Genomic DNA, 14,835 nt, shown 5'->3' with positions numbered 1-14,835 from the left:
AATTACTTCTCAACACAACCAGGCCTGCAACACTCATCAGCTTTTAAGACTGTTTCTGATCACCCAGTATATATTCACATGGCATGTCTTGTGATTATTGATTTATCAATAACTTTTGATTGCACCACTCTATATGCTCCTTAGTTTTATTCCTATTTGTTTTTGTAGGGGCAACAGTCTGGATGATTGACTGATCTGGCCTTGTAACACTAACCAAAATGGCCTTGCTGTGCTGGTACTGCAAACGGCTGAAAGCAAGGGGAAACTACAGCCGTTATTTTTCCTAAGGGCATGCAGCTTTACTGTATGGTTAAATGATGATTGCGTCCTCTTAGGGAAAATATTCCGGAGGTAAAATAGTCCCCCATTCGGATCTCCGGGCGGGGACTACTCAAGAGGATGTCGCTATCAGGAGAAAGAAAACTGGCGTTCTACGGATCGGAGCGTGGAATGTGAGATCCCTTAATCGGGCAGGTACATTAGAAAATCTAAAAAGGGAAATGGATAGGTTAAAGTTAGATATAGTGGGAATTAGTGAAGTTCGGTGGCAGGAAGAACAAGACTTTTGGTCAGGTGATTACAGGGTTATAAATACAAAATCAAATAGGGGTAATGCAGGAGTAGGTTTAATAATGAATAAAAAAATAGGAGTGCGGGTTAGCTACTACAAACAGCATAGTGATCGCATTATTGTGGCCAAGATAGACACAAAGCCCATGCCTACTACAGTAGTACAAGTTTATATGCCAACTAGCTCGGCAGATGATGAAAAAATTGATGAAATGTATGACGAGATAAAAGAAATTATTCAGGTAGTGAAGGGAGACGAAAATTTAGTAGTCATGGGTGACTGGAATTCGGTAGTAGGAAAAGGAAGAAAAGGAAATGTAGTAGGTGAATATGGAATGATGGTAAGGAATGAAAGAGGAAGCTGCCTGGTAGAATTTTGCACACAGCAGAACTTAATCATAGCTAACACTTTGTTCAAGAATCATGAAAGAAGGTTGCAAACATGGAAGAGGCCTGGAGATACAAGTAGGTTTCAGACAGATTATATAATGGTAAGACAGAGATTTAGGAACCAGGTTTTAAATTGTAAGACATTTCCAGGGGCAGATGTGGACTCTGACCACAATCTTTTGGTCACGAACTGCAGATTAAAAGTGACGAAACTGCAAAAAGGTGGGAATTTAAGGAGATGAGACCTGGATAAACTCACAGAACTAGAGGCAGTAGAGAGTTTCAGAGAGAGCATTAGGGAACTCTTGACAAGAATGGAGGCAAGAACTACAGTAGAAGAAGAATGGGTAGCTTTGAGAGATGGAATAGTGAAGGCAGCAGAGTATCAACTCGGTAAAAAGACGAGGGCTAGTAGAAATCCTCGGGTAGCAGAAAATATATCGAATTTAATTGATGAAAGGAGACAATATAAAAATGCAGTAAATGAAGGAGAGAAAAAGGAATACAAACACTCAAAAATGAGATCGACAGGAAGTGCAAAATGGCTAAGCAGGGATGGCTATAGGACACACGTAAGGATGTAGAGACATATATCACTAGGGTAAGATAGATACTGCCTACAGGAAAATTAAAGAGACCTTTGGAGAAAAGAGAACCACTTGCATGAATATCAAGAGCTCAGACGGAAACCCAGTTCTAAGCAAAGAAGGGAAAGCAGAAAGATGGAAGGAGTATATAGAGGGTCTATACAAGGGCGATGTACGAGGGCTATCCACAAAGTACATTACGTTTTGGAATTAAAAATAAATAAAGTTTGGAAAATTTTTTATCATATATAGATGAAAGCCACACTTAAATACTACTTTTCTACATAGTTGCCATTTAAATTAAGGCACTTATCGTAGCGATGGACGAGTCTGGAAACTCCTTCGTCGTAAAATTCGTCCGCCTGCACCTTCAACCACGTGGATACCTCTTCTTGAAGCTGTGCGTCGTCATCAAAATGCTGCATAGCCAACCACTTCTTCACTGAAACTTCCTGGCAGATTAAAACTGTGTGCCCGACCGAGACTCGAACTCGGGACCTTTGCCTTCCGCGGGGAAGTGCTCTACCATCTGAGCTACCTAAGCACGACTCACGCCCGGTACTCACAGCTTTACTTCTGCCAGTATCCGTCTCCTACCTTCCAAACTTTACAGAAGCTCTCCTGCGACCTTGCAGAACTAGCACTCCTGAAAGAAAGGATACTGCGGAGACATGGCTTAGCCACAGCCTGTTGGATGTTTCCAGAATGAGATTTTCACTCTGCAGCGGAGTGTGTGCTGATATGAAACTTCCTGGCAGATTAAAACTGTGTGCCCGACCGAGACTCGAACTCGGGACCTTTGCCTTTCGCAGGCAAGTGCTCTACCATCTGAGCTACCGAAGCACGACTCACGCCCGGTACTCACAGCTTTACTTCTGCCAGTATCCGTCTCCTACCTTCCAAACTTTACAGAAGCTCTCCTGCGACCTTGCAGAACTAGCACTCCTGAAAGAAGTAAACTTCTGTATGGTTTGGAAGGTAGGAGACGGATACTGGCAGAAGTAAAGCTGTGAGTACCGGGCGTGAGTCGTGCTTTGGTAGCTCAGATGGTAGAGCACTTGCCGGCGAAAGGCAAAGGTCCCGAGTTCGAGTCTCGGTCGGGCACACAGTTTTAATCTGCTATGAAGTTTCATATCAGCGCACACTCCGCTGCAGAGTGAAAATCTCATTCTGGAAACATCCCCCAGGCTGTGGCTAAGCCATGTCTCCGCAGTATCCTTTCTTTCAGGAGTGCTAGTTCTGCAAGGTCGCAGGAGAGCTTCTGTAAAGTTTGGAAGGTAGGAGACGGATACTGGCAGAATTAAAGCTGTGAGTACCGGGCGTGAGTCGTGCTTCGGTAGCTCAGATGGTAGAGCACTTGCCCGCGAAAGGCAAAGGTCCCGAGTTCGAGTCTCGGTCGGGCACACAGTTTTAATCTGCCAGGAAGTTTCATGTCAGCGTACACTCCGCTGCAGAGTGAAAATCTCATTCTGGCACTTCTTCATTGCTGGGAATAAGTGGAAGTCGCTCAGTGCCAGGTCGGGACTGTACGGGGGATGAGGAAACAACTCCCACTTAAAAGATTCGAGAACTTCACGACTGGCATTTGCCGTGTGAGCCCGGGCGTTGTCAGGAATCAGCAAGATCTTTGAGCCCAACTTTCCCCTGCGCTTCCAGGAAATCCACAAAAATCACACCTTTTCTGTCCCAAAAGACAGTCGCCATCACCTTCCTTGCCGACATTGTCTGCATGCATTTCTTGGGTTTTTGGGGGGAATTTGTGTGTCCCCACTGCATTGACTGCAATTTTGTCTCGCAGTTCACATGCTTAACCCATGTTTCGTCACCAGTAACGATGCAATCGAGTAATGAGTCGCCATCTTTCTCTTAAGTGCCCAAAAACGATAACGCTGCAGCCATTCGATGATTTTTGTGAATCTCTGTCAAGATTTTTGGTATCCATCTTGCACAAAACTTGTGGTAACCAAGCTTTTCGGTAATGATTTCGTGCAACAAACTTCGTGAAATTTGTGGAAAACTCATAGAGAGTTCCGTTATTGTGAAATTACGGTTTTCACGGACTGAGGCATCGACTTTTTCGACAAGTTCGGCAGTCACTATGCTGGGTGTTCCACTTCGCTCTTTGTCGTGAACGTTAGTTCGGCCATTTTTAAATTTTATGACCCATTGACGGACTCCACCTTCGGTGATTATGTTGTCCCCATATACTTCACAAAGCAGCCGATAGATTTCTATCGGTGTACAGTTTTTTGCAGTCAGAACCCTTATTACAGCACGCACTTCACACTTCGCGGCATTTTCAATTAATGCTGACATTTCAAACTGTCACAGCAACTCAACAGAGTACAGCACAAACCTCTCACTAGCACGGCAGGATGCCGACTGAGCGGCAGAATGCCATGACACCAAGATGGCCGCACTAGCTCCGCCCCTAACGGACACAAACGAAAACAAAATGTAGTTTGTGGATAGCCCTCGTGCTTGAGGACAATATTATAGAAATGGAAGAGAATGTAGATGAAGATGAAATAGAAGATATGATACTGCGTGAAAAGTTTGACAGAGCACTGAAAAACCTAGTCAAAACAAGGCCCAGGGAGTAGACAACATTCCATTAGAACTACTGATAGCCTTGGGAGAGCCAGTCCTGACAAAACTCTACCATCTGGTGAGCAAGATGTATTAGATAGGTGAAATAGCCTCAGACTTCAAGAAGAATATAATAATTCCAATCCCAAAGGAAGCAGGTGTTGACAGATGTGAAAATTACCCAACCATCAGTTTAATAAGTCACAGCTGTAAAATACTAACGCGAATTCTTTACAGACGAATGGAAAAACTGGTAGAAGCCGACCTCGGGGAAGATCAGTTTGGATTCCGTAGAAATATTGGGACACGAGAGGCAATACTGACCTTACGACTTATCTTAGAAGAAAGATTAAGGAAAGGCAAACCTACATTTCTAGCATTTGTAGACTTAGAGAAAGCTTTTGACAATGTTGACTGGAGTACTCTCTTTCAAATTCTAAAGGTGGCAGGGGTAAAATACAGGGAGCGAAAGGCTATTTACAATTTGTACAGAAACCAGATGGCAGTTATGAGTCGAGGGACATGAAAGTGGTTGCGAAGGGAGTGAGACAGGGTTGTAGTCTAGGCCTGATGTTATTCAATCTGTATATTGAGAAAGCAGTAAAGGAAACAAAAGAAAAATTTGGAGTAGGAATTGAAATCCATGGAGAAGAAATAAAAACCTTGTGTTTCGCCGATGACATAATTCTGCCAGAGACAGCAAAGGACCTGGAAGAGCAGTTGAATGGAATGGACAGTGTCTTCAAAGGTGGTGGTGCTGAGGGACTTAGATTAGGAAATGAGACACTTAAAGTAGTAAAGGAGTTTTGCTATTTGGGAGCAAAATAACTGATGATGGTCGAAGTAGAGAGGATATAAATTGTCGACTGGCAATGGCAAGGAAAGCGTTTCTTAAGAAGAGAAATTTGTTAACATCGAGAATAGATTTAAGTGTCAGGAAGTCGTTTCAGGAAGTATTTGTATGGAGTGTAGCCATGTATGGAAGTGAAACATGGACGATAAATAGTATAGACAAGAAGAGAATAAAAGCTTTTGAAATGTGGTGCTACAGAAGAATGCTGAAGATTAGATGGGTAGATAACATAACTAATGAGGAGGTATTGAATAGAATTGGGGAGAAAAGGAGCTTGTGGCACAACGTGACTAGAAGAAGGGATCGGTTGGTAGGACATGTTCTGAGACATCGAGGGATCACCAATTTAGTATTGGAGGGCAGCGTGTAGGTTAAAAATCAAAGAGGGAGACCAAGAGATTAATACACTAGGCAGATTCAGAAGGATGTAGGTTGCAGTAGGTACTGGGAGATGATGAAGCTTGCACAGGATAGACTAGCATGGAGAGCTGCATTAAACCAGTCTCTGGACTGAAGACCATAACAACAACATATTTTTATTAAAACTCATGTATATGTAGCAGGGAACAACTGGCTTGAGTTCATTTTTGAAACATTTTTTTCCTCTTATAACTTTTGATAACCAGTTCACTACAGACTGTGAAATCCAGTGCACAGTGAATAACTGCTAATTTTTTCTTTTTCAAGTTTTGATTTGATCTTGAATAAGGAGACTCATTTCATTTATCTCATTTCACTGAAGTAATGAAATGATTTAAAGTTACTGAGCTAACACTTAACATGGACTACTGGTAGAGAACGAGTGACTATTACCTGTGCCTCCAAACCTATTAATTCTTATGAAATGACTTCTTTAATTTGTTTTTCATTGGAATTGATAGTTCTGAAATGCATTTTTCATGGATATTTCTGATTGTATTTTAATAACAAGCCACATTTCTATTCCGAGATATGTAACTTCCATGTCAATATCTTACTTACACTTTTCTTTACAGTTGCCCAACAAAAATATCATCTCTATGTTCATGTTCTGTTGAAGCATCAAGCTAAGTCTGATCTAAGAACAAATAACAATTGATGCAATCACTCTGGATATTACCCAAGCGAGTATCATTGCCAAGCACTATTCCAGTAAGTTTTTTTTACTTGTTACATTCAGCTGAATCTGTGGGTTGTCATTTATGTGGACTCTGGATCACCTCCCTTCTTTTCCAAGGGAGTTGCAGATGGAGTATACCTTGCTTTCAGAAGTGACTGGCATAATCAGTGGTTGGGATGTGGTAGTGGGTGAGAGGGGTGTTTCTGCAAACCATATTGTTCACTGATGCACTACTAATCAGAAGTGTTTTGTGTGGCCTATGTACTGGGAGTCATATTTGTATCCAATACTGTAAATGTAAGTTGCCAGTTGACTTTATAGGTCTTTAACGAAGAATATAATCTTAATGTTATGTTTGCCTTACACTGTAATCTTCTATTTGTCAGGAGAACACATTGTACTTGCTATCTGAATAGCCATTCTTGTTAACGGTCTGACAGATATTGTAGGATGGTGGACTGTACTCTTGTGATAGAAGCAACTTATCAGAGAAAGTGTCGTCAAATAAGTTCTGTACTTGGCTTTCTAAAACCAAACAAGAAAAGATACAAAAATTGGACAGTGGACGGTGACAAGGATCACACCTGAACCAGATGCTGAAAAGTCAAGTATGCTATCATCTATGCTATGATAACACCTGACATCTTATGTATCTGGAGAGCTACTTGAATTTGCACATGTAACTAAGCAACTTCAGCTTGGAAATGGCACAATGTATCAAATTTTTTTCGTAATATTATTTCTCAGCACAACCTAGCCTGTGACGCCCTCACAATCTTGTAAGACTGTTGTTTACCATCACATATACTAACTCCTCTAACATGATGCCTCTTTTACTTGAAACTGACACATGCTCCACATAAGCTGGCAAATCCTCTGTCTTTTCATCCTCCACACACAATAGTGACCACACATTGTTAAGTAACTATCATTACATTATCACTCACTGCAATGTGTGTAGAATAACTGTGCTGTAAACTTTTGTCAAAATAATAATGGTTTTTATAAAATTGTGTGCGACACTTGAAAAATATTTCATGACAATGGAGAAAATGAACTCACCTCTTCAACTTTTTTCTGCTCAGCTATCCTGTCAATGACAGTGAAAGGACCTTCCCTGTTGTAAGGCCTGTAAGCCTCTCCAAACTCACTTGGACCCATTCCTGGCTGGAAAACTTGGTGAACTGGACCAGCAGGCTGCTTCTGTCCATCAGCCTCATCCTTCACCTCTGCAGCTGCTGCTGCTGCAGGAAGGCCAACCTAAAATTGATCAATAAATTGTCAAAGCTATTAGAAAACAAAGTTAAATGATGAAATTTACAGTCCATTGAAGAGCATCATTATATTTTTGAGTGTTTAAAATGAGACATACGGGTAATAAAAAAGTAGATGGTATTTCTGGTATGTGAAATTAAAAGAATTATTCTGAAATGTCTTTACCAATTAAAGTGTGTCCCATTAATATTTGAATACATTAATTTTCCATTCAAAATAAATTTTGAAGATGATTCTGGTAGTTTATATGTCATCAACCAAATTAACTTTGTGGTAATCAGTACTGTGTGCAGTTTCTACTTTACTGAAAATATTAAAATGTGAATTCAGAAATTACAACGAACTTTCTAAACCGTCTAACTTTAAGAAAAATGAAAAACCTTGATTTTTATTATGTATGTAATATTCAGAACCAAGTAATCTGGCAATGTTTTAAGGGGGAAAATATTAGCATATAACTGAATGCAGTAAAAAACCACACATGTAGATTTTGTTAGAATTTAAGCATTTGTCAGTGACAGCCTTATGGTGTAAGATATTTGTCATTTTCTGTATTCTGGGTTCCTTAATTTTCTCATGCATTGTGAACTGACACGCATGTTGCACAACAAACATAAATCATGCTTATCACAGAGATCAAAAGAAATAAAGAATTCTATGAGTATACCAACATTTTGTGTTCTAAAGTGAGGTGTCCTTGAGGCAATGAATTAATGCAGGAAGTTTACGTATAAAATGGAAACTTGCACCATCGCAAATGTCACAAATTGATTTCACATTAAAACTCAACATTTTATCCTTTTCTACAGACGAGGACAAAATGTTGGGGTTTAAGCAAAATCCGTTCAAACACGGCATAATATTTTTGAACATTTTATCAATTGTGGAAGTTTGCATAGCATTAAATCACAAAAGGGAGAAAGGGAGAGGAAAATAGATGATAAGGAAAAAAGGGGTGGGGCAGGGGAATGAAAAGAGGGGCAGGGCAGGGGAAATAAAGGAAGAAGAGGGGCAGGGGAGGGGAAGTAATGGAATAAGAGGGGCGGGGCAGGGGAGGGGAAGTAATGGAATAAGAGGGGCGGGGCAGGGGAGGGGAAGTAAAGGAATAAGAGGGGCGGGGCAGGGGAGGGGAAGTAAAGGAATAAGAGGGGCAGGGCAGGGGAGGGGAAGTAAAGGAATAAGAGGGGCAGGGCAGGGGAGGGGAACTAGAGGGAAAAGAGGGGCAGGAGAGAGGAGGTAGAGGAGAAAGAGGGGCAGTGGAGGGGAGGTAAAGTAAAAGGAGGGGCAGGGGATGGGAGGTAAAGTAAAAGGAGGGGCAGGGGATGGGAGGTAAAGTAAAAGGAGGGGCAGGGGATGGGAGGTAAAGTAAAAGGAGGGGCAGGGGATGGGAGGTAAAGTAAAAGGAGGGGCAGGGGATGGGAGGTAAAGTAAAAGGAGGGGCAGGGGATGGGAGGTAAAGTAAAAGGAGGGGCAGAGGAGGGGAGGTAAAGTAAAAGGAGGGGCAGGGGAGGGGAGGTAAAAGAAAGAGATAGGCAGGGAAGGATAGGAAACACGGGGAGGGGAGGTGAGGCGAGGCAAAGGAGAGAGAAGGAGAGAGAAAGAGGGGAGGCGAAGGTAGAGTTAGAGAGGGGAGGGGAGGCGAAGGTAGAAAGACAAAGAGTGGGGAAGGAAGAAAGACAAAGAGTGGGGAAGGAAGAAAGACAAAGAGTGGGGAAGGAAGAAAGACAAAGAGTGGGGAAGGAAGAAAGACAAAGAGTGGGGAAGGAAGAAAGACAAAGAGTGGGGAAGGAAGAAAGACAAAGAGTGGGGAAGGAAGAAAGACAAAGAGTGGGGAAGGAAGACAGACAAAGAATGGGGAAGGAGGAGAAAGAGAGGGGGGAAGAAAGAGACAGAGAGGGGGGAAGAAAGAGACAGAGAGGGGGGAAGAAAGAGACAGAGAGGGGGGAAGAAAGAGACAGAGAGGGGGGAAGAAAGAGACAGAGAGGGGGGAAGAAAGAGACAGAGAGGGGGGAAGAAAGAGACAGAGGGGGGGAAGAAAGAGAGAGAGGGGGGGGAGGAAAGAGACAGAGAGAGAGGGGGGGGAGGAAAGAGACAGAGAGAGAGGGGGGGGAGGGAAGAGACAGAGAGAGAGGGGGGAGGGAAGAGACAGAGAGAGAGGGGGGAGGGAAGAGACAGAGAGAGAGGGGGGAGGGAAGAGACAGAGAGAGAGGGGGGAGGGAAGAGACAGAGAGAGAGGGGGAAGGGAAGAGACAGAGAGAGAGGGGGGAGGGAAGAGACAGAGAGGGGGGAGGGAAGAGACAGAGAGGGGGGAGGGAAGAGACAGAGAGGGGGGAGGGAAGAGACAGAGAGGGGGGAGGGAAGAGACAGAGAGGGGGGAGGGAAGAGACAGAGAGGGGGGGAGGGAAGAGACAGAGAGGGGGGGAGGGAAGAGACAGAGAGGGGGGGAGGGAAGAGACAGAGAGGGGGGGAGGGAAGAGACAGAGAGGGGGGAGGGAAGAGACAGAGAGGGGGAAGAAAGAGAGAGGGGGGAGAAAGAGAGAGGGGGGGGAGAAAGAGAGAGGGGGGGAAGAAAGAGAGAGGGGGGGAAGAAAGAGAGAGGGGGGGAAGAAAGAGAGAGGGGGGGAAGAAAGAGAGAGGGGGGGAAGAAAGAGAGAGGGGGGAAGAAAGAGAGAGGGGGGAAGAAAGAGAGAGGGGGGAAGAAAGAGAGAGGGGGGAGAAAGAGAGAGGGGGGGAAGAGAGAGAGAGGGGGGGAAGAAAGAGAGAGGGGGGGAAGAAAGAGAGAGGGGGGAAGGATGAGAGAGGGGGGAAGGATGAGAGAGGGGGGAAGAAAGAGAGAGGGGGAAGAAAGAGAGAGGGGGGAAGAAAGAGAGAGGGGGGAAGAAAGAGAGAGGGGGGAAGAAAGAGAGAGGGGGGAAGAAAGAGAGAGGGGGGAAGAAAGAGAGAGGGGGGAAGAAAGAGAGAGGGGGGAAGAAAGAGAGAGGGGGGAAGAAAGAGAGAGGGGGGAAGAAAGAGAGAGGGGGGAAGAAAGAGAGAGGGGGGAAGAAAGAGAGAGGGGGGAAGAAAGAGAGAGGGGGGAAGAAAGAGAGAGGGGGGAAGAAAGAGAGAGGGGGGAAGAAAGAGAGAGGGGGGAAGAAAGAGAGAGGGGGGAAGAAAGAGAGAGGGGGGAAGAAAGAGAGAGGGGGGAAGAAAGAGAGAGGGGGGAAGAAAGAGAGAGGGGGGAAGAAAGAGAGAGGGGGGAAGAAAGAGAGAGGGGGGAAGAAAGAGAGAGGGGGGAAGAAAGAGAGAGGGGGGAAGAAAGAGAGAGGGGGGAAGAAAGAGAGAGGGGGGAAGAAAGAGAGAGGGGGGAAGAAAGAGAGAGGGGGGAAGAAAGAGAGAGGGGGGAAGAAAGAGAGAGGGGGGAAGAAAGAGAGAGGGGGGAAGAAAGAGAGAGGGGGGAAGAAAGAGAGAGGGGGGAAGAAAGAGAGAGGGGGGAAGAAAGAGAGAGGGGGGAAGAAAGAGAGAGGGGGGAAGAAAGAGAGAGGGGGGAAGAAAGAGAGAGGGGGGAAGAAAGAGAGAGGGGGGAAGAAAGAGAGAGGGGGGAAGAAAGAGAGAGGGGGGAAGAAAGAGAGAGGGGGGAAGAAAGAGAGAGGGGGGAAGAAAGAGAGAGGGGGGAAGAAAGAGAGAGGGGGGAAGAAAGAGAGAGGGGGGAAGAAAGAGAGAGGGGGGAAGAAAGAGAGAGGGGGGAAGAAAGAGAGAGGGGGGAAGAAAGAGAGAGGGGGGAAGAAAGAGAGAGGGGGGAAGAAAGAGAGAGGGGGGAAGAAAGAGAGAGGGGGGAAGAAAGAGAGAGGGGGGAAGAAAGATGGTTGGTTGGTTGGTTGGTTTAAGGATTAAAGGGACCAAACTGCAGAGGTCATCGGTCCCTTTTTCCAAAATACTAAAAATACCCACAGAGAATAAAATATTTTCAACAGAATAAGAGACAGACGACACAGAACAAAAGAAACATAGACAAGGACCAGACAAAACGAAATAAAATCACACGGAGTGTGACGGTGGTTGGCCGACCATAAAAAAAAAAAAAAAAAAAAAAAAAAAAAAAAAAAAAAAAAAAAAGGAAAAGCTAACCACCAAAAACACATTAAAAACTTAGTTTAAAACCGTAGGCCAAAGGCCAGAATCAACACAAAATAATAAAATAAAACAGAAACACTCAGATTAAAGAATAAAAACTCCCTGCCCTAAGAAAACGTAAAACTAAGGCAGCCATAACAGGGTCATCAGATAAAACGGCAGGGAGCGTATCAGGCAGCGCAAATGTCTGCCTGACCACAGCTAAAAGGGGGCAAGCCAACAGAATGTGGGCCACTGTCAAAGCCGCCCCGCAGCGACATACAGGAGGGTCCTCCCGGCGCAGTAAATAACTGTGTGTTAGCCGGGAGTGGCCAATGCGGAGCCGACAAAGGACGACTGAGTCCCTGCGGTTGGCTCGCATGGATGACTGCCACACAGTCGTCGTCTCCTTAATGGCACGGAGTTTATTGGGTGTGATCCGATCACGCCATTCAGCGTCCCAAAGCGCAGAAACTTTTTGGCGGAGGACTGCCCGCAAATCAGTCTCTGGGGAAGAAAGAGAGAGGGGGGAAGAAAGAGAGAGGGGGGAAGAAAGAGAGAGAGGGGGAGAAAGAGAGAGAGGGGGAGAAAGAGAGAGAGGGGGAGAAAGAGAGAGAGGGGGAGAAAGAGAGAGAGGGGGAGAAAGAGAGAGAGGGGGAGAAAGAGAGAGAGGGGGAGAAAGAGAGAGAGGGGGAGAAAGAGAGAGAGGGGGAGAAAGAGAGAGAGGGGGAGAAAGAGAGAGAGGGGGGAAGAAAGAAAAAGAGAGGGGAAGGAAAGGAAAGAGAGGGGAAGGAAAGGAAAGATAAGGGACAGAAAGAGAAAAAAGGGAAGCAAAAGGACAGGAGGGGGAAGGTAAAACAGGGGTGGCGAATGTTATAAAGAGGGGAGGGGATGGAAATGCGAAAGAGGGGAGGGGATGGAAATGTGAAAGTGTGGAGGGGATGGAAATGTAAAAGAGGGGATGGGAAGGGAATGTAAAAGTCTGCATATGCGGACCAGTGTGTTCTCATGTTACTCATTACATGGAAAAATAGTCCATAGATCCTTGCGTTGTTAGACTTTTGTACAGTATCACTGGTCCATTCTTTTACAGCAGGTCTACCTTACAAGAGTTTGCTGTGTCATAACTAACACGAGCAACCTGACATCATATTCAGACCGAATGGGGACCACACCACTGGTCTCTAAGAATCGATTTCTGAATGACAAGTTTTCGGACAAGATGTCTGATTTGTTGGCTGCCACTAGACTAGTCACTATGGGGTGAAGTATCAGATGAACCAAAGCAAAGTTACAGACATAAATGACATTATGTATACTTGCAATGCATTTGCACATTTTTTGCCATGAAATTCCAGGGTCACACACAGACAAAAATCTAATACCAACAAGGTTTTGTCTATGTCACTTGGAGTGCAAGCACTGACACGTATGAATGATAGAAAAGAACTATGTGTTAAGTTGTCTCATGTTGACAACCAGTTACTGCCTAGTATAGTCTTGAAGTTATTTAAAGCTAAAACTGTATGTAAAGGCAATTTATGAACATCCTGCATTACTCAATAAAGCAAACTGAATATTCAGCTGTAGTGGATACTTATCCAGTTGCTCAACAGCCTCATTCCAGTTCAAAGTCATGTGACACTGTAAGTATGAAAAGTGATCATGGGAAAATACCTTCATCGGCAATTGCAGTAGCCTGTTGTTGTTGTTGTTGTTGTTGTTGTTGTCTTCAGTCCTGAGACTGGTTTGATGCAGCTCTCGAAGCTACCCTATCCTGTGCAAGCTGCTTCATCTCCCAGTACGTACTGCAACCTACAGCCTTCTGAATCTGCTTAGTGTACTCATCTCTTGGTCTCCCTCTACGATTTTTACCCTCCACGCTGCCCTCCAATGCTAAATTTGTGATCCCTTGATGCCTCATAACATGTCCTACCAACCGGACCCTTCTTCTAGTCAAGTTGTGCCACAAACTCCTCTTCTCCCCAATTCTATTCAGTACCTCCTCATTAGTTACGTGATCTACCCATCTAATCTACAGCATTCTTCTGTAGCACCACATTTCGAAAGCTTCGATTCTCTTCTTTTCCAAACTATTTATCATCCATGTTTCACTTCCATACATGGCTACACTCCATACAAATACTTTCAGAAACAAGTTCCCAACACTCAAATCTATACTCGATGTTAACAAATTTCTCTTCTTCAGAAACGCTTTCCTTGCCATTGCCAGTCTACATTTTATATTCTCTCTACTTCGACCATCATCAGTTATTTTGCTCCCCAAATAGCAAAACTCCTTTACTACTTTAAGTGTCTCACTTCCTAATCTAATTCCCTCAGCATCATCCGACTTAATTCGACTACACTCCATTATCCTCATTTTGCTTTTGTTGATGTTCATCTTATATCCTCCTTTCAAGACACTGTACATTCCGTTCAACTGCTCTTCCAAGTCCTTTGCTGTCTCTGACAGAATTACAATGTCATTGGCGAACCTCATAGTTTTTATTTCTTCTCCATGCATTTTAATACCTACTCTGAACTTTTCTTTTGTTTCCTTTACTGCTTGCTGAATATACAGATTGAATAACATCGGGGACAGGCTACAACCCTGTAGCACTCCCTTCACAACCACTGCTTCCCTTTCATGCCCCTCGACTCTTATTACTGCCATCTGGTTTCTGTACAAATTGTAAATAGCCTTTTGCTGCCTGTATTTTACCCCTGCCACCTTTAGAATTTGAAAGAGAGTTTTCCAGTCAACATTGTCAAAAGCTTTCTCTAAGTCTACAAACACTGGAAACGTAGGTTTGCCTTTCCTTAATCTTTCTTCTAAGATAAGTCGTAAGATCAGTATTGCCTCTCGTGTTCCAATATTTCTACGGAATCCAAACTGATCTTCCCCGAGGTCGGCTTCTACCAGTTTTTCCATTCGTCTGTAAAGAATTTGTGTTAGTATTTTGCAGCTGTGACTTATTAAACTGATAGTTGGGTAACAGTCAACACCTGCCTTCCTTGGGATTGGAATTATTATATTCTTCTTGAAGTCTGAGGGTATTTCGCCTGTCGCATACATCTTGCTCACCAGATGGTAGAGTTTTGTCAGGACTGGCTCTCCCAAGGCCATCAGTAGTTCTAATGGAATGTTGTCTTCTCCTGGGGCCTTGTTTCAACTCCGGTCTTTCAGTGCTCTGACAAACTCTTCACGCAGTATCGTATCTCCCATTTCATCTTCATCTACATCCTCTTCCATTTCCATAATATTGTCCTCAAGTACATCGCCCTTGTATAGACCCTCTATATACTCCTTCCACCTTTCTGCTTTCCCTTCTTTGCTTAGAACTGGGTTTCCATCTGAGCTCTTGATATTCATACAAGTG

General features: G+C 44.2%; 1 protein-coding gene across 2 annotated transcripts in view; it reads right to left on the bottom strand.

Moving 5' to 3' along the window:
• LOC126481955 (dosage compensation regulator) overlaps positions 1-14,835 on the bottom strand; it is a 169,624-nt gene that overhangs the window by 119,883 nt on the left and 34,906 nt on the right. For both annotated transcript variants that reach the window (XM_050105926.1, XM_050105918.1), the window contains exon 4: positions 7,151-7,348. In XM_050105926.1, coding sequence (XP_049961883.1) covers positions 7,151-7,348 — 198 coding nt within the window. The remainder of the gene's footprint in view (positions 1-7,150; positions 7,349-14,835) is intronic.

The sequence above is a fragment of the Schistocerca serialis genome, chromosome 1 (genome assembly GCF_023864345.2).
Source record: "Schistocerca serialis cubense isolate TAMUIC-IGC-003099 chromosome 1, iqSchSeri2.2, whole genome shotgun sequence".
Lineage (NCBI taxonomy): Eukaryota > Metazoa > Arthropoda > Insecta > Orthoptera > Acrididae > Schistocerca > Schistocerca serialis.
Note: the sequence above shows the minus strand (reverse complement) of the source record. Positions and strands in the feature narration are given on the sequence as shown.